Source organism: Pongo abelii, chromosome 17 (assembly GCF_028885655.2).
Source record: "Pongo abelii isolate AG06213 chromosome 17, NHGRI_mPonAbe1-v2.0_pri, whole genome shotgun sequence".
Taxonomy (NCBI): Eukaryota; Metazoa; Chordata; class Mammalia; order Primates; family Hominidae; genus Pongo; species Pongo abelii.
Genome location: NC_072002.2, coordinates 21,803,780 through 21,827,453, shown reverse-complemented (window position 1 = coordinate 21,827,453; position 23,674 = coordinate 21,803,780). Strand labels below are relative to the sequence as shown.

At 38.1% G+C, this 23,674-nt stretch overlaps 1 protein-coding gene across 17 annotated transcripts in view; it reads left to right on the top strand.

Moving 5' to 3' along the window:
• Positions 1–23,674, top strand: part of CEP192 (centrosomal protein 192) — a 130,067-nt gene that overhangs the window by 29,920 nt on the left and 76,473 nt on the right. For 14 of the 17 annotated variants that reach the window (XM_063716812.1, XM_054537615.2, XM_063716817.1 and 11 more), the window contains 6 exons: positions 8,291–8,630; positions 9,094–9,237; positions 15,517–15,581; positions 16,653–16,862; positions 19,424–19,550; positions 20,795–20,925. In XM_063716812.1, the coding sequence (XP_063572882.1) occupies positions 8,291–8,630; positions 9,094–9,237; positions 15,517–15,581; positions 16,653–16,862; positions 19,424–19,550; positions 20,795–20,925 (1,017 nt within the window). The remainder of the gene's footprint in view (positions 1–8,290; positions 8,631–9,093; positions 9,238–15,516; positions 15,582–16,652; positions 16,863–19,423; positions 19,551–20,794; positions 20,926–23,674) is intronic. The other 3 variants (XM_063716821.1, XM_063716819.1, XM_063716818.1) reach the window with 1 other exon arrangement.

The following is a 23,674-nucleotide window of genomic DNA, read 5'->3' as shown; positions in this document are numbered from 1 at the left end:
ACGTTGAGAAGTGTTAGTCCTTTGTCCTTCAACTTAATTCTTCTTTTTCAAGATTTTTTTGGCTGAGGCCCTTTGCAATTCCATATGAATTTGAGGATCAGCTTTTCCATTTCTTTAGAAAAGGCTGTTGACATTTTGAGAGGGATTTTGTTGAATCTACAGGTCACTTTGGGTAGTATTGATACCTTTGCAATGTTAAGTCTTCATATTCATGAAGACACAGGATGTCTGTGTCTTCACACAAAGACCATTTGTTTAGGTCTTTAGGTCTTCTTTCTTTAAACGGTGTTTTGTAGCTTTCAGTATGTCTTTCACTTCCTTGATTAGATTTATTCCCAAGTACTTTAGTCTTTTAGATGCTATTGTAAATGGAATTGCTTTCTTAATTTACATTTTGGATTGTTTATTGCTGGTGTTTAGAAACATCTGATTTTTGTGTGCTGATCTTGGACCTTCTAGATTTTTCTCCAGTGTTATCTTCTAAGAGTTTTATAGTTTTGCATTTTACATTTAGGTCTGTCATCCATTTTCAGTTATTTTTTGTGAAAGGTGTAATGTCTTTTTTGAGATTCATTTTTTTGCATGTAAATATCCAATTGTTCCAGCACCATTTGTGAAAAGACTATCTTTGCCTCATCGTGTTGCCATTGTTCCTTTGTCAAAGATTAGTTTGACTATATCTATGTGGGTCAGTTTTTAGAATCTCTATTCTGCTGATCTATTTGTCTGTTCTTTCACCAATACATCACTGTCTTGATTACTGCAGCTTTATTAAGTAATGAAATTGGACAATGTCTTCTCACTTTATTCTTATTTTTCAAGATTGAGTTGGTTATTCTGGGTCTTTTGCCTCTTTATGTAAACTTTATTTTTTTTTAAAATTTTTCTTTTTATTGTTTGAGACGGAGTCTCTCTCTGTCACCCAGGCTGGAGTGCAGTGGCATGATTTTGGCTCACTGCAACCTCCACCTCCTGGGTTCAAGCAATCCTCTCTCCTCAGCCTGCCAGGTAGCTGGGATTACAAGTGTACGCCACCATGCCCAGCTAATTTTTGTATTTTTAGTAGAGATGAGGTTTCATCATGTTGGCCGGACTGGTCTCAAACTTCTGATTTCAAATGATCTACCCGCCTCTGCCTCCCAAAGTGCTGGGATTACAAGCATGAGCCACCATGCCCAGCCTGTGTAATCTTTAGAATCAGTTTGTCAGTGTCCAAATTCAGAACTTGGCTGGGATTTTGATTGGTATTAAATTGAATGTATAGGTGAAGTTGGGAAGAACTGATATTTTGACAGTGTTGAGTCTTCCCATCCATGAACATTGAATATCTCTCTATTTATTTGGTTTTCTTTTATTTCTTTCTCAGAGTTTTGTAGTTTTCTCACATATAGATGTTATATATATTTTGTTAGATTCATACCTAACTTATACGTGGGAGTGTTAATGTAGATAGTATTGTGTTAAGTTTCAAATTCTACTTGTTCATTGCTAGTGTATAGGAAAGCAGTTAGCTTTTATATAATAAACATGTATGCTGTCATCTTTTATTAGTTCCAGGAATTTTTTTGTCAGTTCTTTTGGATTTTCTGCATAGGTAATCATATCATCTACAAACAAAGACAGTTTTTATTTCTTCCCAATCTGTATATATTTTATTTCCTTTTCTTGTCTTATTGCATTAGATAGGACTTAAAGACAGTTTTTGTTTCCTTGCAATCTGTATACATTTTATTTCCTTTTCGTGTCTTAATTACATTAGCTAGGACTTATAGTACGATGTTGAAAAGTAGTGGTGAGAGGAGACATCTTTGCCTTATTTCTGATCTTAGTGGAAAGGCTTATAGCTTCTTACTATTAAGTATGATGCTAGCTATAGGTTTTTCTTAAGGTTTTTTAACTTTTATTTTATTTTTATCAAGTTGAGAATGTTTCTCTCTCTAGTTTACTGGGAACTTTTATCATGAATGGGTGTTAGATTTTTGTCAAATTTTTTTTTTTTTGCAGCTATTGATATGATCACGTGATTTTTTTTTTTTGTAGTCTGTTGATGTGATAGATTACATTAATTGATTTTTGATTGTTGAACCAGGCTTGCATACCTGGGATCTCCTTGGTTATGATGTATAATTCTTTTTATATATTATTTGATTTGATTTTCTAATATTTTGTTGAGGAGTTTTGAATCTGTGTTTATGGGAGAAATTGGTCAGTAGTTTTATTTTTTTGTGATGTCTTTAGTTTGGGTATTAGGATGATGCTGACTTCATAGAATCTGTTAGTAAGTATTCCCTCTGCTATTTTCTGAAAAAGATTGTAGAGAGTTAGTATAATGTTTTCCTTAAATGTTTGGTGGAATTCACTGTTGAACCTATCTGGGCATGGTGCATTCTATTTTGGAAGGTTATTCATTATTGCCTTAATTTCTTTATCAGATAGGGGCCTACTCAAATTGTGCAATCTATTGTGTGAGTTTTTTTCTGATAAGAAGAATGTGTATTCTGCTGTTTTTGGGTGAAGTATTCCATAGATGTCCATTATATCTAGTTGATTGTTAGTGTTGAGTTCAACTGTATTGTTATTGAATTTCTTCTCGCTGGATCTGTTTCTGATAGAGGAGTGTTGAGGTCACCAGTTATGATAGTTGGTTCATCTATTTCTCTTTGTAGTTTTATTAGTTTTTACTACCTGTATTTTGATGCTCTCTTGTAAGGTGTATACACGTTAAGGATGGTTATGTCTTCCTAGAGAATTGATTCCTCTATATCATTATGTAGTACCCTGCCTTATCTCTGATAACTTTCCCTACTTTGACGTCTGCTCTGTCTGAAAGTAATATAGCTATTCCTGCTTTCTTTTCATTAGTGTTTTAATGGTATATCTTTCTCCATCCATTTACTTTTAATCTACAAGTTGGTTTCTTGTAGATGTCATATACTTAGGTCTTGTTTTTTGATTCTCCTCTGAAAATCTCTTTCAGTTGGTGTGTTTGTTTGTTTATTTATTTATTTATTTATTTTTTGAGGTGGAGTCTTGCTCTGTTGCCAGGCTGGAATGCAGTGGTGTGATCTCGGCTCACTGCAACCTCTGACTCCCTGGTTCAAGTGATTCTCCTGCCTCAGCCTCCCGAGTAGCTAGAATTATAGGCATGCACCACCATGCCCAGCTAATTTTTGTATTTTTAGTGGAGACGGGGTTTTACCATGTTGGCCAGGATGGTCTTGATCTCCTGACCTCATGATCCACCTGCCTTGGCCTCCCAAAGTGCTGGGATTACAGGCGTGAGCCACCGTGCCTGGCCTATTTATTTTTATTCATTTATTTTTTTGAGACCGAGTCTCGCTCTGTTGCCCAGGCTCTAGTGCAGTGGTGCGATCACAGCTCTCTGCAACCTCCACCTCCTGAGTTCAAGCAATTCTCCTGCCTCAGCCTCCTGAGTAGCTGGGATTACAATTGTGCGCCACCCCACCTGGCTAATTTTTTTTGTATTTTTAGTAGAGATGGGATTTCACCACGTTGGCCAGGCTGGTCTCGAACTCCTGACCTCAAGTGATCCACCCGCCTTGGCCTCCCAAAGTGCTGGAATTACAGGCGTGACCCACCACACCCAGCCAGTTGGTGTATTTAGACCATTGACTTTGAAAGTGATTAATTGATATAGCTGGATTAATGTCTGCCATGTTGTTCTTGTTTTTTTTCCCTATTTTTTTCTTCCAGTCTTGTTCTTCTCTTTGTGGTTTTAAGAATATTATTATTATTATTATTATTATTACTATTTTGAGACAGGGTCTCTATATTGCCCAGACTGGAGTGCAGTGGCAGGATCATAGCTCACTACAGCCTCGAACTGCTAGGCTCAAGCGATCCTCCTGCCTCAGCCTTCTGAGTAGTTGGGACAACAGGCACATGTCACTACACCTGGCTAACTTTTAAATTTTTTGTAGATTTAGGGTCTTGCTATGTTGCCCAGTCTGGTCTTGAGCTCCTGGCCTCAAGTGATTCTCCCACCTTGGCCTCCTGATCCACCTGCCTTGGCCTCCCAAAGTGCTGGGATTACAGGCGTGAGCCACCGTGCCTGGCCTATTTATTTTTATTCATTTATTTTTTTGAGACCAGCCACTGTGCCTGGTCTCTTTGTGGTCTTAATTCAGCATTTTATATGATTCCATTTTCTCTTTGTTAGCATATCAGATATAATTCTTTTTTGTCCCACTTTTTTTAGTGGTTGCTCTAGAGTTTGCCGTATATATTTAAAATTAATCCATATTCACTTTCAGATAACATTATACTGCTTAACAGGTAGTTTGAGTAATGATAATAACAAAATATTCCTAATTCCTCCCTCCCATTCCTTGTATCATTGCTATCATTCATTTCACTTACATATAAGTATACATAAGCATATATGTGTGTCTGTATATAGACACATACCCTCACCTATATATGCTCATACATACACGTAAGCATACATAATTGAATACATTGTTGCCATTATTTTTCTGAACAATGTGTTATTAGACCAATTAAAAATTAGAAAAATAAAATGTTTGTTTTACCTTTACTTATTCTGTCTTTGATGCTCTTCCTTTCTTTGTAGATTTAAGATTCTGACCTATATATTTTTCTTCTCTCAAAATAACTTTTTAAAAAATTTCTTGCAAGGCAGGTCTGCTGGCAACAAATGCCTTCAATTTTTGCTTGTCTGAGAAAGTATTTCCCTTTCATGTTTGAAGGATAATTTCTCGGGGTACAGAATTAGAAATTGATGGTTTCTTTCAACTCTTTAAAGTAGTTTACTTCACTGCCTTCTTGCTTGGCATGGTTTCTGAGGAGATGCCAAATGTCGCTCTTTGTTCTCTGTGAGTAAGGTGATTTTTTTCCTCTCTGGTTTCTTCAGGATTTTTTCTTTATCTTTGATTTTCTGTAGTTTGAAATGATATGCTTAGGTGAAGTATTGGTTTTGGTTTTTATTTATTTATTTTCCAAGTACAGCCCTATTGCAGTATGCCTTTATCTTGTTTGGAGTTCTGTGAACTTCCCGGTGTGTGGCTTGTTGTCTGAATTAATTTGGAGAAATTGTCAGTCATTATTGTTGCAAATATTCTGTTGCTTTCTGTTTGTCTTCTCTTTTTGATGTCTCTGTTATGCATATGTTATACATTTTGTAGTTGTCCTGCAGTTTTTTGAGATTGTTTTTTTTCATTCATTGTTGTCTTTGCATTCAGTTTTAGAAGTCCATTGGCGTATCTTGGAGCTCAGAGTATCTTTCCTGTGCTGTGTCCAGTCTACTAATGAGCCCAGCATAGACATTCCTCACATGTTACAGTTTTTGACCTCTGGCATTTCTTTCTGATTCTTTCTCATAAGTTCCATTTCTCTGTTTACATTGCCACTCTGCTCTTTCATGTTGTCTGCTGTATCCATTAGAGCCCTTAGAATATTCATCATAATTGTTTTTGATTTCTGGCCTGAGTATACCAACATCCCTGCCATATCTGGTTCTGCTGGTTCTGATGCTTGCCTTGTCTCTTTAAACTGTGTTTTTTTTGCCTTTTAGTATGCCTTTTAATTTTTTCTTGTTAGCTGGATGTGATGTACCTAGTAAAAGAACTGCTGTAAATAGGCCTTTCATTATGTTGTGGTAAGGTGTTAGGGAGGGAAAGCATTCCATAATTCTGTGATTCGGTCTCAGTCTTTAAGTGAGCCTGTGTCTTTAGACTGTGCACTCCACAAGTGTTTCTCAGTTTTTTCCTCCCCTTAGGTTGGACAGGGTGGCTAGAGGGAGCTGGAGTTGGGTATTTAACTTTCCCCAGGCTATTAGGCTCAGATAAAACCCAGCAGGTTAGGTTTTCTTGAGGTTTGTTCTTGTTTTTTCTAAGAACAAAGTGCCCTGTTATATTTCAAAATTACCCCTTTCTCCTCCCCATGCTGGAAGCCCAAGAGAATTTTTCTCCATTATTTGCTGGGAGAACTTGGTCGTGCTGCAGGTAAAACTCACAAAAGCATGGGGCCCACCTATGACTGGATCCTCTGGAGTTTTTAACTCTCAGACTTTTCCACACTGAGCCTGCAGCAGTTCACCAGTTACATGTCAGGTATTCCTTCTCTGCTGGTTACTGTGGAGGTTTCTGCTTGGGAGTATATCCCCTGTTATGTTAGGATTCTCTGTATTTGCCTGTCTCTCCAGTTTTAGAGGCCCCAGTTTATCCTGTTACCTTCTCTTAGGGATCTAAGAAGAGTTGTTGATTTGTCAGTTTGTTCATCTTTTTACTTGTTGTCGGGATGGAGTGGCGACTTCCAAGCCCTTTATATTCAGAACTGGAAGCTAGAAGTTGTAACTGCCTTCTTTATTCAAGATTAAGTTGCTTAGGATGAGACAGCCAGTTTTCCACATTATGTTTCTTTTTAATCTTTGCAAGTGTTGTATATGAAAAGCAGTTATCTCGTTTTATTTGACTTTTTTTTTTCTATTGGGGTATTTGTATTTTAACTTAATTTTATAAGGTTTTTATGTTATGGAAATATATTGATCTTTATATGTTTTAGGCTTTAATGTGTGTATGAGCTTCCTAGGTTGCCAGAGCAAATTACCACAGGCATGCCTAAAACAACAGAAATTTATTTCCTCACAGTTATGGAGGCCAAAAGTCTGAAATCAAGGTGTTAGCAGGGTGGTTCTCCCTCTTAAGGCTCTTAGAGGAGAATCCTTCCTCGTTCTCCTGGCTTCTGCTGGTTCCTGGTGTTCCTTGGCTTGTAGCAGCAGCACTCACATCTCTCTCTGTGTGTTCACGCTGCCTTGTCCTCTGTGTCCTTGTCTAAAATTTTCTTCTCTTGTCTGTGATACAGACATTCGTCATTGTGATTAGGGTCCCTAAATCCAGGATGGTCTTATCTCAAGATCCTTAAGTTAATTACATCCGTAAAGACCTCGTTTCAGAATAATATCACAATTTATAGTTACAGGCTTAGGACTTGGATATATCTTTTTGAGGGGACACAATTCAAGACATTAGAATGTTACACTTAGAAGATGTTATCCACTGAAAAATATAAGACAATCCATCTGTATTTTTTCCTAGTACTCTTATATCTAAATCTTTAAGTCATCTGGAATTTATTTTGATGTTTATTTATTTTATTTATTTATTTTTTGAGACGAAGTCTCACTCTTGTCCCCCAGGCTGGAGTGCAATGGCAGGATCTTGGCTCACTGCAACCTCTGCCTCCTGGGTTCAAGCGATTTTCTTGCCTCAGCCTCCTGAGTAGCTGGGATTATAGGTGCCCGCCACCACGCCTGGCTAATTTTTGTATTTTTAGTAGAGATGGGGTTTAACCATGTTGGCCAGGCTGGTCTCGAACCCCTGACCTCAGGTGATCCGCCCGCCTCGGCCTCCCAAAGTGCTGGGATTACAAGTGTGAGCTACCGCGCCTGGCCTTGATGTTTATTTTTATATAATAATGTTGGCAAAGCACCCAGTTAATAAATGGTGGCACTAGGATTTGAACCTATGTCTTTCTTATTCGAAAGTTATCATTTATTTAGAATGACCTCCTTTTAGTGTTGTAACTTTCAGAAACTGTGCCTTACCAGGTTGTTCTTATTGCTTGTCTTATTATAGCAGAAAGGACTGCTGTTAATAAGTTTCATTGGCATGTGATACCATGGTGGCAGCCAAATGTCCACGAACAGTATTGAAGACACTTGAGCCCCTTTTCAGCAGTTGTTATTTTAGGAAAGAATAAGAAGCGCCACTTGGAAAAATGTTTTAGAGAGCGTAGTTTGAAGGCACTGGATTAATTTGCTCTGTCTGATACGTATTTTACTGGACTGGCCGGGGCCATTTGTAGTATAAACTGTTTTACTCCTATTAAAAGATATTAATATCTGATATTAATATCAAGGGCTGTTTATCCATATTAATTTTATGAGGCTAGTCACACTAATAGGCTTACCATGTTTGTAGAGACTTTTATTGGTAGTGACAAAAGTTGGGCTGACAACATTTCTATCATCCTGTAATGTAATGCACACATAGAGCCCACTTTTGGTATGTAAATCTCTTGATGTGTTTCCTATGACCACATCACAAAGTCTGGTTTTGGTAAGTGGCTTATCATTGGTTCATATATTCACATATAGTCTAGAATACAGCGAATACTGTGTGTTCTCTTCTTTCATATAATAAACATTTTATGTCAACTATATAATTTTTCCCATAAATTTTAAAATAAGTTATAAAAACACGACTTACTGTTGCTCTGTTAAAAAATCTGATTTTTTTTTTTTTTAAAGGAAAGTGCAAGTAAAGATGTTCTGGTGAAGACCCTCAGGGCTATTGACGTGAAACTTAACTCTGATAATTTTCATGATGCAAATGCCAATAAAGGTGGTTTTGACCTGACTGACCCTGTAAAACAGGGGGCAGAGTGTCCTCATCAAAATAAGACAGTTTTGCACATGGATGGATGTTTAGACACTGAGACTCGTACAGTGTCCATTCAAGAAAATGCGGATGTAGCCTCTTTGAAGCCTATTAGTGACAGTGGAATTAATTTCACTGATGCCATTTGGTCACCAACTTGTGAAAGGCGAACATGTGAATGTCACGAGTCCATCGAAAAGAATAAAGACAGTAAGTGGACTTTTAAATAAATAGAGTAAAAGAAATAGATGTTTGTACATTTTGAATAGGACATATTTTCATGTGAAATGTGCCAGTCTTTCCTGTTGAAATATTTTAGTGTTTTATAGTTTAAACAAAATTTTAAATCTACTTGTACAGGGAGGATTGCTCAGAAATGGTGTCTTTTCTCAGAGATCTAGTGAAAATGTACCTTTCTAGCTAAGTCTTAGCATTCTTTCTTTATTCCTCATTCTCCATTATAGACTTTTTTTGTGAGTAAGGCTGGCTTGCTTTCTATCAAAGAGATACTTTTCTTTTGGGGAAATGGGTTTTCCTTTTTCTAACTAGCTTTGGCAAACTTCAGTACTATTGATAACTAAGGTAGTCATCTAAATTTAAAAAAAATTGAGAATGTTTTGTCATTTTAGTTGTTACATGTGTCATTTGATATTTTGGGAATTTTATTTTTTAGAAACAGATCTCCCACAGAGTGTGGTCTATCAAAATGAAGAGGGTAGGTGGGTCACAGACCTTGCCTATTACACATCTTTTAATAGCAAACAAAATTTAAATATGTGTCTAAGTGATGAGATGAATGAAGACTTCAGATCTGGTTGTAAGTATATGGATAAACATTTATTATAACATTTTCACTGTTTCTGATCTTTCTAAGATTACTGTGTATATGTTGGTCAGCCACATCAGATCCCTTCTGGACTATCACTGTATTCTAGAAGCACTTGTTTTTATAGGACCCAAGGTTTTAGTTAGCCAGTCTTAATCATTGTAGAATGAGCCAAGCCATTTCCTTAAGCAAAGCCAATGAGTGAGAATAGCATTCGTATACTACCGTGTAGACCCCATAGTATTGCAGGGCTGGAAGGGACTTTAAGTTTTGCTTGTCCCTTTAAAATTTCTGACCTGAGCAAAGGAAATGTCCTGATAAATCAGCAGTTACAAAAACCAGTCCATGAAAGGTAGAAAGTGTGGTAGAAATGATGGAAGAAAAGTAACCAAAAATATAATGAAATCTCAAGGGATAAAAGCGTGAAAAGAAGCAGTTAGGTTGTTGATTAGCATCATCCCTGACAGTGAATATAGAAACTGGTTTAGGTCTACACAATGCCAGGTCACGGGATTTTGAGCTGGAGACTGTGAAGATGCTATGCTGCAACCCTCAGGGCTGAGCTCTTCTGTAACTGGAAGGAGCCACGCTGCTCAGGGGCCTGTCAAGCCTAGCCTTATTGTTAATAGGCTTGCACCAGAGGAAGAAATTATCCCACCTACTGCTTGTACTAAGCTTCTTTAAGAAAGTCTCGTGATGTGGAATTACAGCAATAAATGAGGTAGTATGCCAGTCCTTAAGAAACTGTTTATCAGCCCAGAATGATGAGACAAGAATGCAGTACACAGTCATTGGCATCATGAGAAACTCAAACCAAAAGCACTGGAATTTAGAGAAGAAACAAACGTTGCATGAGTAGGTAGCAAAAGAATTTCACATAGGAAGCCACTTTTGAGGTAGAGTTTTCACAGGTAATCCTTTGGGGGCATGAGAAATTTCAAATGGAGAGAAAGCCCAGTTGGAAAGGAAGGAGATGGTGAAGTGTGGGCATGTTCGAGAAGGTGCATGGGCCAGTGTGGCTAGCCTTTATGGCAGGATAAAGGGAGAGTGGCCAGAGGCTGGAGAGGTCAGTAGGGCCAGGGAGTGGATTGAGTTTTGACCACCATGCCCAAGATTGAGGCTTGTCTGGAAAGCGTCAGGACTCGTTGCTTGTGGAACTTGCTTGGCGAGTCTTCTCCTGGTAGTTAGGGTTGTTTGGGATAGTTCTTAGAATGTTGTAGAAATCTAGGTGTCCCAGTGAAAATGAAGAGAGTAGCTAGTGAAAGACGTAGAAGTAAAATGGTTAGGATTTGATGGCTGGATTTCAAGGGATAGTAGAGAGGCAGGAAGAGAGGAGAGTCTGTGGTCTGAGTTACTTGCGGCAATGGCGATACCATTACCTGAGGCGGGGAGTCAGAAGAAAGTGTAGATTTTGGGTGATTGTGGTTTGAGGCAGAAGTAGTCATTAGTGGAAATAGGGGTCAGAAGTGTGAAGCTGAGTTGTGGTTAGGACTTGCTCAATGATATCTTGATCTAAAAATGATGATGCAGACCGAATGGTGGATATTTATCACTTAAAAGATCATGGAATTCTCATGTGTTGCTGGTGGGAGTGTAAATTGGTACAGCCATTTTGGAAACCTGTTTGGCAGTGTCTTGTAAGGGTGAACTTTATGAACTTCATACTTAATGACTTAATAATTCTACACCTGAGTACATATGCAGCAGAATAGGGCGTATGTATTCACCAAAAGACATACTAAAATGTTTATAGCAGCACTAATTGTATCAGCCCCAAATTCTCAAATTCCCATTAGCAGTGGAAGTTTCCAAGTCACTGCAGAACCACCTTCCCCTCCCTCAGCCATAGAATGGATTATGTTTATTCATACCCTGGAATATTAGGTTGCAATGAGAATGAGTGATGTGAAGCCACATGCAACAACATGGATGAATCTCAGGAACATGTGGAATGACATAAAGCTGACTAAGAACACACACTCTGTAGTTCTATTTGTATACAGCTTGGCAGTGCACTCCTGCAGAGCCAGCCACAGGGCAGTGGCTACATGTGGCTGGGCAGGTAGCATGGGAAGCAGGCTCAGGTGGTTTGGGTACTGGCAGTATTATGTTTCTTAATCTGTGCTGTTGGCTATGCAGATGTGTTCAGATTGTGAAAATTCCTTGAGCTGTATACTTCACCTCTCTATCGTAAAAAGTTTTTAAAAATTAGCAAACTGAGAATAAAAGATTTGCAGTTCATATTACAGGTTTAAAGCCCATTCCCCTAATATATAAACAGTTCCAATAAACAACAACAAAAAAGACCAACTACCCCAAAATTGGAAACAATTTATAGAAAAATAAAAATGATCATTAAATGTACAACAAAAAATGTTCATTTTTACTCATGGAAAGAAATGCAGTGTAAATCCACCCAGTCATAGTATTTTTCAGTTATTTCCTTGGTAGTGATCCAAAAGTTTGGTAATAAAACTGTCTTAGCAAAGATGTGAGGGACACAGGTATGCTAGTCCATTCTTGGCACAGCGTCTACCTATAATGACATTGCAGCATCTAGCAAAGTTATTCATGTACTATCCTGTAACCGAGCAGTTCTGCTTCTGGGAATTTATTCTTCAGATACACTTGCACAAATGGTACATGGTGTATGTGCAAGCTCATTACTTGCAGCATTGTCTGTAATAACAACGTTAGAAGCAATGTAGATGGACAAAATAGGGTATAAATTAAGGTGCATCCATACAAGGAAGTACCTTGTGGCTATACAGAATGGTAAAGGAGCTCTTTAGTTACTCAAATGGAATGATCACTGGAATAAATTAAAGGTAAAATCCACCTCAAAGCACATAAAGTATTCTAACATTTGTGTAGAAAGGTAGGAGAGGGGAGGATGTACATACAGATATTTGTAAAGACATGCAATGGAAAGATAAAACAAGATACTGACTACAGGAATGTCTAGTTACTTGAACTCAGAAATCAAAAATTCAGATAGACATTTCAGAAATATTTTAGCTATTGGTTGCTTCTGGGGGTGTGGGAAACTAGGGTCAGGGATGGGGAGATAGTTTTCAGTATATACCCTTGTAAGTCTTTGGTTAACTTTGAAAAGCTCTTTATTGTGGTGTCATAAATACACCTTTTAAATTTGAATTATTAGATGTATTACTATTAAAAAATAAAATAAAAAATGATAATGGAAAGATCGAATGAAACCATCCTTGTGCTTAGGGAATGAATACTAGTCTGGTTGGAAAGGGTGACTAGCATGGGTGGGGAGGAAAGGGAAATGGGGAGATGGAAAGCTATTAAAAAGGTTGGTGGACAGAAAACCTGATGGGTGCTGGGAAGGATGGACTAGATCCAGGGAAATAGGGGTGGAGGTAGCATTAATGAAATGGAAGCCTTTTTACTGAAAAGGAGAAAGGAGCTTTAAAAATGTAATAGAAGGAGATATGCAGAAGAGGAAGGTTGGAAAAAAGGGTGTAATCTTGTAACGTCCAAGTCATTTTAAATGAAAATTTGCCTACTTACAAACTTTATTCAGAACAGTTCCTTAAGAGAGCCTGCCTCGGCTGGGCGCGGTGGCTCACGCCTGTAATCCCAGCACTTTGGGAAGCCAAGGTGGGCGGATCACCAGGTCAGGAGATCGAGACCATCCTGGCTAACATGGTGAAACCCTGTCTCTACTAAAAAAAAAAAAAAAAAATTAGCCGGGTGTGGTGGTGGGCACCTGTAGTCACAGCTACTCAGAAGGGGGCTGAGGCAGGAGAACGGCGTGAACCCGGAAGGCGGAGCTTGCAGTGAGCCAAGATTGCGCCACTGCACTCCAGACCAGGTGACAGAGCGAAACTCAGTCTCAAAAAAAAAAAAGCCTGCCTCCTCTTCTTCCCCATGCCTGCCTTCCTCCTTGCCGATAGCTCAGCTCCATCTATTCAAGGTGCTGCATTGCTGCTGCTTATGACCTGAGAGTTCGACAGTGGGGGAAACACAAATGGGCTGCTTCCACGTTTAGCCTGGGAAGCATTCAGTACAAGAGGATTGCTGTTTTAGGTATGCCAAAGAATTGGCATAGATTCTCATAAAAAGTGAAGTTCTGCTTTCTTATTGGCTGTGATTGATTTCTGATGAGTAGACAAGATAACAGTGTTAATATAGATGTTTCTTTGAAGAATCCCTTATAGTTCAGAGAAAAAGCACTTAGGATTATAATAAATCCTACTTTGAGCTGTTTGGTCAATTATTTAAAAACCAGGTGATATTTAACTCCTCAAAGTAAATTAAGTTTCTTTTGGGTTACCTTCTGTATTAGTTCGTTTTTATGCTGCTGATAAAGACATACCCGAAACTGGGAACATAAAGAGGTTTACTTGGACTTACAGTTCCACGTGGCTAGGGAAGCCTCAGAATCATGGTGGGAGGCAAAAGGCACTTCTTAACATGGTGGCAGCAAGAGAAAAAATGAGGAAGAAGCAAAAGTGGAAACACCTGATAAACCCATCAGATCTCGTGAGACTTATTCACTATCATGAGAATAGCATGGGAAAGACCGTCCTCCATGTTTCAATTACCTCCCCCGGGGTCCCTCCCACAACATTTGAGAATTCTGGGAGATAAAATTCAAGTTGAGATTTGGGTGGAGACACAGCCAAACCATATTACCCTCTTTTGGGCCGAGTTTCCTACTTCCCTTCTCTTGCTGTCAGATTTGGTTGGTTGCTCCTTTCATCTTTTAGGGCAGTGGTTTTTAACTTAGCTTGAGTCATAGATTCCACAATGAATCTTCATAGAAATATATGGAATGTATGATTTTGCATGTAATTTTGAGGGCTTCATGGTTCTCCTGATGCTTATTCCTAGGTTCTATGCTGTAGGTTAAGAATGTGTTTTTTCTTAGGCTAGGCATTTTGGCTTATGCCTGTAATCCTAGCCGTTTGGGAAGCCAAGGTGGGTGAATTGCTTGAGCCCAGGAGTTTGAGACCAGGATGGGCAACATGGCAAAACCCCATCTCTACCAAAAAATACAAAAATTAGCTGTGGGTGGTGGCACACGCTTGTAGGCCCAGCTGTTGGGGAAGCTGAGGCGGGAGAATCGCTTGAGCCCAGGAGGTAGAGGTTGCAGTGAGCCAAGATTGTGCCACTGCACCCCAGCCTGTGCAACAGAGCCAGACCTTGTCTCAAAAAAAAAAAAAAGTGTTTTTTTTTCGTAATAAGAAATGATCACTTAACAAGGTAAAGAACTAGCACTGTTCTGACAGGTAGGAAGCCTCAGTGGTCTTTGGTGCTCTGCTTTTCCTGAACGGCAATATCCTGTGTCTGCTTTTCTTTTGTCTTAGGTTGTGAATGTGGGACACAGTCTAGGGTCCCAAAGGAGCAGTGTGGATCTGATTGGTCCCTCATGGACACATGATAGTGGGGAGCCTCCATCATGTTTGGGCCATGAGTGGATTGTGCCCTCTGGGTCACCATTCACTTTTCTCCTTTCTGCTCCAAACCTGCAGTGCCAGGCAGAGGCCTAGAGTGCTACAGCTGGGTAGTCTAGCATCTGGCTGGCATACATTTCACCAGCACATTTAAAGTTCTTGGCAATTCTGATGCCTCAAGCAGGGTCTTGGGCCTCCTAGTTTGCCACGAATCCACCACTCCCAGTTGTGTTTCTGGCCCTGGCCCTCTTTGCCCATTTGCCCCATCCCTCTGAGGCGTTTTAGTGATGGCCTTTGGCCTGGGGTTGAGTGTGCTTAGGCTGGCGTTCCTTTCCCAGGGAGAGCTGAGGTGCTCGGCAGCAGCCTTGAGGGCAGACATTAGGGGACTCCCAGTCTTTGTCCAGACCGGGGTTTCCTGGGATGGGGGGCAAGCGGTCCTGGGGCACCCTTGTAGCCATCTTCATTACAAGCTTATAGAGGGCTTATCAGTCTGATGACTCCTGATGAAATTCCACCAGCATTCATGGATGAGTGCCTCAATGCAAGAGTGCCAAACTCTCCAAAGCAAACATTAATTTTAGAAAGAAAAAGCTTTCATTGTAAAGCCCCTGAGTAAATTGGGGTAAGTTAATGACAAAATCAACTACAGCAAGGTGTTCTTTAGCAAAAGTTTGACAACCACAGACTTAAGCATTTAATACAGATGCATGAGTCATGAGTGCAAGCTTTCACATACTTGTTACAACTTTATTTCCTTAGTATTTCGTTTTCCTAACTTGTATCTGTGTGCTAGTGTTTGTTTAGGCATTAGTGTAATGTATTTATATAAACATTCTTTTTTAAGCTGAAGCATTTGATTTGATTGCACAAGATGAAGAAGAATTTAATAAAGAGCATCAATTTATACAGGTTTGTAATTATTTGTTTTATCCAAAATTTAAAATTTTTCCTGTATTAATGTAAGTGTAGGCAGAATGTTCATTTCTTTCTGAATATACGGTTAGTATAGAATTATTTCATATTTTTCTTATGGCTAGACAACTGCTTTTTCCCTCATACTCTAAATAAAATACTCTCAATTATTAGTTGAAGATCATTGACATACTGAAATATATCTTTAATTCACTTAGAATTGCTTTAATGGCATTAATGGATATTTCCATAGTTTATTTTTATTTTTTGAGACAGGGTTTGCTGTGTCACCCAGGCTGGAGTGCAGTGGTGATCATAGTTCACTGCAACCTCAAGCTTTTGGGCTGAAGTGATCCTCCTGCCTCAGCCTCATGTGTAGCTGGGATTGCAGGCATGTACTACCATGCCTAGCTATTTTTTTATTTTTTATTTTTTGTAGTGATGGAGGCTTGTTATGTTGCCTAGACTGGTCTCGAACTTCTGGGTTCAAGCAATCCTTTCATCTTGGCCTCCCAAAGTGCTGGGATTACGGGTGTGAGCCAGTGTCCTGGGCTGTATTTCTATAGTTTTAAAACTATGTTTTAAAGTGAGATAATCCTGTTTGTTTTTTTTATGAAGATTCTTATTTGTGACAATCTTATTTCAATCTTATTTTGAAGATTCAAAATTTATGATAGTGTTTGATGAAGCAATAGATGAAGATATTCTTATTCTTATTTTTCAAATGGGGTCTCGCCATGTTGCTCAGGCTGGTCTTGAACTCCTGGGCTCACATGAGTCTCCCATCTTGGCCTCCCAGGTAGCTGGGATTACAGGAAAGTGCTGTCATGAGCAACTCATGATCGTGTGTATTATAACTCAAGTGTTCAAAAATACTCATTTTCCTTTTCTGGACTTCATTAGCTGTGGTAGCTGATGATGCTTGTTTGTCCAATTTTTTTTTTTGTCTAGTTTTTTCAAAATTACTTTTTAAATTTTCTTGGTAAGACTTTTTTAGTTTTTGTATATTAGAACAACAGAAAAGTGACTTGCTGGGGGAAAGAAACGAAACAATAACTTTCTCCCTAGGAAGAAAACATAGATGCTCATAATACTTCGGTTGCACTGGGCGATACGTCCTGGGGAGCTACAGTTAATTACAGTCTGTTGAGGAAATCACATAGCACATCAGATTTGGATAAAGATGATGCCAGTTATTTACGTCTGTCTTTAGGAGAGTTCTTTGCTCAAAGATCTGAAGCTCTTGGTTGCCTTGGTGGTGGTAACAATGTGAAAAGAGTAAGTATGGAATCTGTTGGAAGTGCTCACAGTCACCAGATTTTAGATTTTGAGTATTATGATGGCACAGTGACTTTAAAATGGAGATAGAATAGGATGGGTCAGAAGAGTGGTAAAAAACTTAGGTTTCATCATCCGTCAGACCTTTACTACAGTTCTAGCTCTGTCTTTTAGCTAATTCTAGGACATTGAGCAATTTAACTCCTCTGTGCCTTAATTTCCCATTTCTTAACCGCACAGTTTTATAGGGCTTTGTAAGATTTAAATGTGGTGGTTCATGTAAAGCATTTAGCACTAAGCCAACATGTAGTAAGTATTTAATAGGTGTTCATTGCTGTTATTGTTGGTTGGTGTGAAGAATTCTAAAATTGATTTTTAAAAACTATTGTCTAAAGAGATGTTTTGAAATATAGAAGTGTTTTGATTTAATTAAATGTAATGCATGTACAATTAAAAAGACACAAGTTATTCAGATAGTGATAAGTCCTGTAAAGTATGAGTGAGGAGAAGGAGCTACTTTAGCTGTGCTGGTCAGGCTGACATTTGGGGGAAGACATTGAGTTGGCATCTCAGTGATGAAAAGGAGGCAGCAGACCGGGTGCAGTGGCTCGCACCTGTAATCCCAGCACTTTGGGAGGCTGAGGTGGGCGGATCACTTGAGGTCAGGAGTTCGAGACCAACCGGCCAACATGGTGAAGCCCTGTCTCTACCAAAACTATAAAAAATTAGCCAGATGTGGTGGTGTGTGGCTGTAATCCCAGCTACTTGGGAGGCTGAGGTAGGAGAATTGCTTGAACCCAGGAGGTGGAGAGTTGCAGTGAGCCAAGATCATGCCACTGCACTCCAGCCTGGGCAACAGAGCGAGACTCCATCTCAAAAAAAAAAAAAAAAGTGTTTTTTTTTTTGTGAGAAGAAATAAGACTTCTCCCTCCATTAGTGACCTGGCCTTTGTCTGTGTGTAGGCCTGGAGGTAGGAACCAGGGTGGCATATTGGAGGAATGGAAAGCAGGCAGGCAGAGCTGCTCTGAGGAGCAGGGTAGGCGGGTATGAAGGAAGAATGGCAGATGATTCCAAGGGCCAGATCCTGAGGGCTCCTGGTAGGAGGGGGGTTTTATCTCAGATGAACTGGGAGGAAGTACTTAGAGGCACAGGGCAACTTCGTTGTGGCGCCAGCCCATCTCCAGGTGCAGCAGGCTGCTGCCATATGTCAGGTGCCCAGGTAGTGAAACTCAGCAAAAGACAGAAGAGGGAAAGAAGCAGGCAAACACTTAGGAAATGGGAGAGTCGTGATGAAGGCTGGGGACAAGGATGACCTAGTAGAAGCAGAGAAAAGGGCAAGAATTCAAGATTTATTCTATAGAGTCAAAGAATTTGTTGATAAATTCCACAGAGGGAATTAGGGTTATTGGAGGGATTGTTTATCAAAACTGGATTTCATTAAGAGTATGATTTTGAAATAACAGATGTAGTGTTAGAAGTCACAGCTGATTCATAGAAGTTGAAGGGTAACTGAATTCCTTATTAATGGAATTATAGTAAGGAAAGATAAGGTGGGCAAAGCACTGGATCATGAAAAAATTGGATCTATTATTTGGAATTTTTGTTTTGTTATAAGTGATGAAGTTTTATTTGCATTCAAGTTACTGAATCAAGGGAAGAAATTAAGATACTAATCACAATTAATAAATTAATCACTTGGGAAAGTGAAGACCAATAAAAAATTGAGTGCATTTAATGAGTTCACATTTTAGTTCTGTCATGTGACTGCTGTATAAGAAAGACAAGTGGAAACTGCCTACCCTTTAGCAAGCTCCTTGAATGCAAACCTTCCAGAAACTTTCATGTAAGTTGGTAGGAGCGTCCTTAATCTTAATACACATTTTTCAAGGATGTGTTTATTCTATAAAATAAAGTACCTTTATGTTGTAATTTCCAGGAAGCAGGAGTTTTTATCTTTTTTCTCATTAATATGTCACTGATGATTAAACAGTGCCTAACACATAATAGGTGTTCAATAATAATTATTGAAGGAATAAAGTATGATTTCTGTGTTTTTTTTTTTGAGACAGAGTCTGCTCTGTTGCCCAGGCTAGAGTGCAGTGGCGTGATCTCAGCTCACCACAACCTCTGGTGCCTCAGCCTCCTGAGTAGCTGGGACTACAGGTGTGCACCACCATCCCTGGCCAATGTTTATAGTTTTAATAGGGACAAAGTTTTGCCAAGTTGGCCAGGCTGGTCTTGAACTCATGGCCTCCCAAAGTGCTAGGATTACAGGTGTGAACCACTGCGCTTGGCCTCATTTCTGTTGTTTTGATTTGAATTTCTTAGTAAGGGCAATTTATTTGACAATATGAGTTCTAATGATTAAAAGGTAGCTAGTATTAAGGAAATGAAAGGTTCTACCTGGACCTTTGAAGGTCATCTCTAGTAATTTGAGGTTAAGTGGGAAGAACAGTTTTTTGATGTCATTTAGCTGTTTTACCACTATTAGATAAAATAGTCTAGAATTTCTCAAAGCAGTTGAAAATCAAAGAAATAATTTACATTTAATTATTTTGTAGCCATCATTTGGCTATTTTATTAGATCACCAGAGAAGAGAGAACCTATTGCCTTAATAAGAAAATCTGATGTATCAAGAGGTAATTTGGAAAAAGAAATGGCTCATCTTAACCATGATCTGTATTCAGGTAATGGATTCAATGAAGGGGCTTTCAGGAATCTTTTTTTTCTTAAATGTGTAACTTAGGGGTTAAAGGTGTGACCATGTTCTTTATGAGTGAAAATGTTTATAACACTTTGTAGTTTCTCAGTGTTGGTTATAGATTTGATTCATATGTAACCCCATATATCCTTTTCAATCTAAAATGGAAACAAGTCAGCCAAAATCTACCTAAATTTGTAAAAACCACAGTAAATGAAATAATTTCAGATGGGCTAGTTAATGTTGGCTATTGAATTATTGAGTTAATTAATCGTAGATATAATTTATTATTTAGGTTGACTTTTAAAGAGATGTTTTGAGATTTAGACTATGATAATCTATGATAATTTTTATGACAAATATAATATTTTTAATCAAATGTTCTTGGTCAACTTAGAATTATCAAGCAGCTACTTTTTGTTAGTACAATGTCTTGTGCTACATATCGTATAAAGTTATATAAGATATGCTCCATTCCTTAAAGAGCCTGTATTCTAGTAGGGGAGTTGGGACAAAGGGTCCATGTATACAAAGTCAGCTCATTTTCCATTTCTCTAAAGATGCACTCACTTCTTTCTTTCTTTCTTTTCTTCTCTTTTTTTTGAGACAGTCTCTTTTTTTTTGAGACAGAGTCTCTCTCTGTCACACACTGGTGTGATCTCGGCTCACTGCAGTCTCCACCTCCTGGGTCAAGCGATTCTCCCACCTTAGCCTCCCGAATAGCTGGGATCACAGGCTCGCGCCACCACGCCCAGCTAATTTTTTGTATTTTTGGTAGAGATAAGGTTTCACCATGTTGGCCAGGCTGGTCTCAAACTCCTGACCTCAAGTGATACTCCCACCTCAGACTCCCAAAGTGCTGGGATCACAGGCATGAGCCACCACACCCAACCAAGAAGTACTCAGTTTTAAATTCAACTTATTGTATGTTTGTGAAATGTTTCAAGCTGAAAAATATTAAATGAGTTTATGTGTGCATTTGCAAGGGAGAGATTAAAATCCACAATCCTCCTTCAAAGTTTGGACTCTGCAGCATTGAGCCAAATTAACTATGTTGTTGTTCTCTGTCCAAGTGACTATACATTTAAACCATTTTAGTGAAGGCAACTGACATTTGGGGTACAAAGACATCTTCCTTGGTAATTAGTCATTTTGCCTGGTCCTTATTCCACAGACTGTGTTTGTCAAATAGTGTATACTTATAAGTTGAATATTATATATTTCCTGCAGGAGATTTAAATGAACAATCCCAGGCACAGCTAAGTGAAGGATCAATTACACTTCAGGTTGAAGCAGTAGAGAGTACTTCACAAGTGGATGAAAATGATGTGACGTTAACGGCTGATAAAGGCAAAACAGAGGTAGCTTAAGCCTTTCATAAGGAAATCTAAGATTATCTTGTTATAGTTCTTATGTAGGATCAAGACGAGATCACCTGTGAAATATATATGCCGTTTAACATGTTTTCTTTCCTGGCTTCAAATTTCTTGCAAGTATCCTTTAAATTTTTTTTTTTAAGTTTTTGTAGCGATATAATATACACACAGATGAGTTTATGAAACAGATTTGTAGTCAATGAATGAATTATCACAAGTCATACACTTGTGTATACCTCAGATCAAGAAAGAGAACACTGCCAACAGTCCAGAAAACAAGTTTTTTTGCCGCCTCCAGTTACCTGACCTTTAACCCTGTATTAATTTTATCTGATTCTAAACTCCATTTAAAAGAAATCATATGGCATGTATTCCTTTTCTTTGGCTTTTTTCAGCTCACCTTACATTTGTTAGATGAGTATAATAGAAACTTATTTTTATTACTGTATGCTATTCTGCTATATGAATATTCTGTTGCTTTTATATCCATTTGTATTGTTGATGAACATTTGGGATATTTCCACTGCTGGACAATTATAAAACAATGCTCCATGAACAGCCTAGTACCTGGGAAGTGTGCACACGTTCATGTGAGGTGTGTGTATGTCGTGGGGTTTGCATACTTTCATTTCAGTGGTTTTGACAGTTTTCCAGAGTGGTTGTACCATGTAGATTTGTTCAAGAGTGTGTGCTTCCTGTCACCACATGTCCTCGCCAGCACCTGGCATTACTCGTTATTCTGGTGGGTGCACAGTGGGGCCTTCTTGTCTTCATGTGCATTTCCCTGATTACTAATAAAGCTGGTTCTTGCTCATGTTTGCTGGTCATTAGGAGGCTTATTTTGTGAAGTGCCTGTCCAAGTCTGTTGCTCATTTTTCCAATGGACAGTTCGTTTTATTTGATTTGTAGGTGTTCTTTACATTGGATAGGAGCCTTTTGTCAGTTATGAGTGCTCCATGTGTCTTCTCCCAGTCTGTGGCTTGCCTTTTCACTTTTTTAATGGTGTTTTTATTTGTTGATTAGGCCATGCTTTCATTATTGCTCTAATGTGCTAACTTTGTCATAAATCAAATACCATGACATAGTGGGTATATTTCTAGAGTCTCTCTTGTGCTTCTTTGGTCTGTTTATCTATCTTGTGTCAAGATGACACTTGAATATTGTAACTTTATTATAATAAGTCTTGATATCTGGAAGAATAAGTCCTCTTGTATTTTTCTTTAAAAGTATCTTGGTTATTCTTGGCCCTTTACATTTCCATGTGTGCTTTATAGTCACATGGTCAGCTTCTGCACACCAACCACTAACCACCAACAACCCTGTTGGACTTTTTTGGGGATTAAATTTAATTTATGGAACAGTAAAATTGACATCTTTATAATATTGAGTCTTCTAATCCATGAAACTAACATATCACTTCATTTATATGTTTTAATTTCCCTTTGTATTTTATGAGTTTTGTGCAGATTTTTCACATCATCTTGTTAGATTTCTTCCCAAGTTGTTGAAACTTTTATTTTTAATTTTTGTGGGTACATAGTAGATGTATATATTTATGGGGTACATGAGATGTTTTGGTACAGGCATGCAATGTGTAATAATCACATCATGGGAAGTGGGGTATCCATCCCCTCAAGCATTTATCCTCTGTGTTATGAACAATCCAATTATATACTCTTAGTTATTTGTAAATGTACAATTAAATTATTTTGACCCTGTTGTGCCATCAAATGAAACATTATTTTAATATTATGTTTCTTAACTTTATTTTCTGTTTTGGCTAAACAAATACATAATTGTATTTGTTTTTTAAATATACTCACCTTATATCCAGCAAATTTACTTATTAACTCTAATTATCTATCAACTCTTTGGATTTCCTACAAACATAGTTTTGTCATCTGAGAATAAAAGTTTTATTTCTTCATTTTTAATTTTTATACGTTTGTTTCTTTGTCTTGCCTCCCTTGACTGGATGGACCTCAAAACAGTGTTGATGTCATGATGTTGGGTTTCCCTTATTCAGTGGGAACTCTTTTTGGTATTTAATCTTTCAGTTTGATGCATGCTGTAAGGGTTTTGTTTTGTTTTGTTTTAAATTACTGGATCAACAAAGTAGTCTTCTAATCTTTGTTCGCTAGTTTTTTGTTCTGTTTTGGATTTGGTTTTCACCTTGTAAGAGGATTGAATCTTGCCGAATGCTTCTCTAGATCTGTTAAGAACATGAGCTTGCTCTGTTTTGTTGATGTGATGAATTTTGTGAAATGATTTTTGAATATTAAAGTATTATTTTATACTTGGAATAAACCTCACTAGGGTTGTAATGTGTTATCTTTTGATATATCATTGGATTTGGTGTGCTAATAGTTTGCTTAGAATTTTGCATTTTTGTGAGTGAGATGAATGCCCTTTCTTATAATGTTCTTGTCTGGTTTTGGTATCAAGGTTTTACTGGTCTCATTTTTTCTGTTTTCAGGAAGAGTTTTTATAAGATTGGTGCTTTTTAAAAGATTTTGGTAGAATACATTGGTGAGATCACCTGAGTCTGGTATATTCTTTATCTAATACCTTTACTTGCAGATTCAATTTCTTTAATAGTTGTAGTACTATTCTGATGTTTTAATTTTTTATGTCAGTTTTAGTAAATTGTAATTTAGATTGTAATCTTCCTCTACACTTGAAAATTTATTTTACTATCATGCTGACCATAATATCCTCTTGTGATTAATATCTT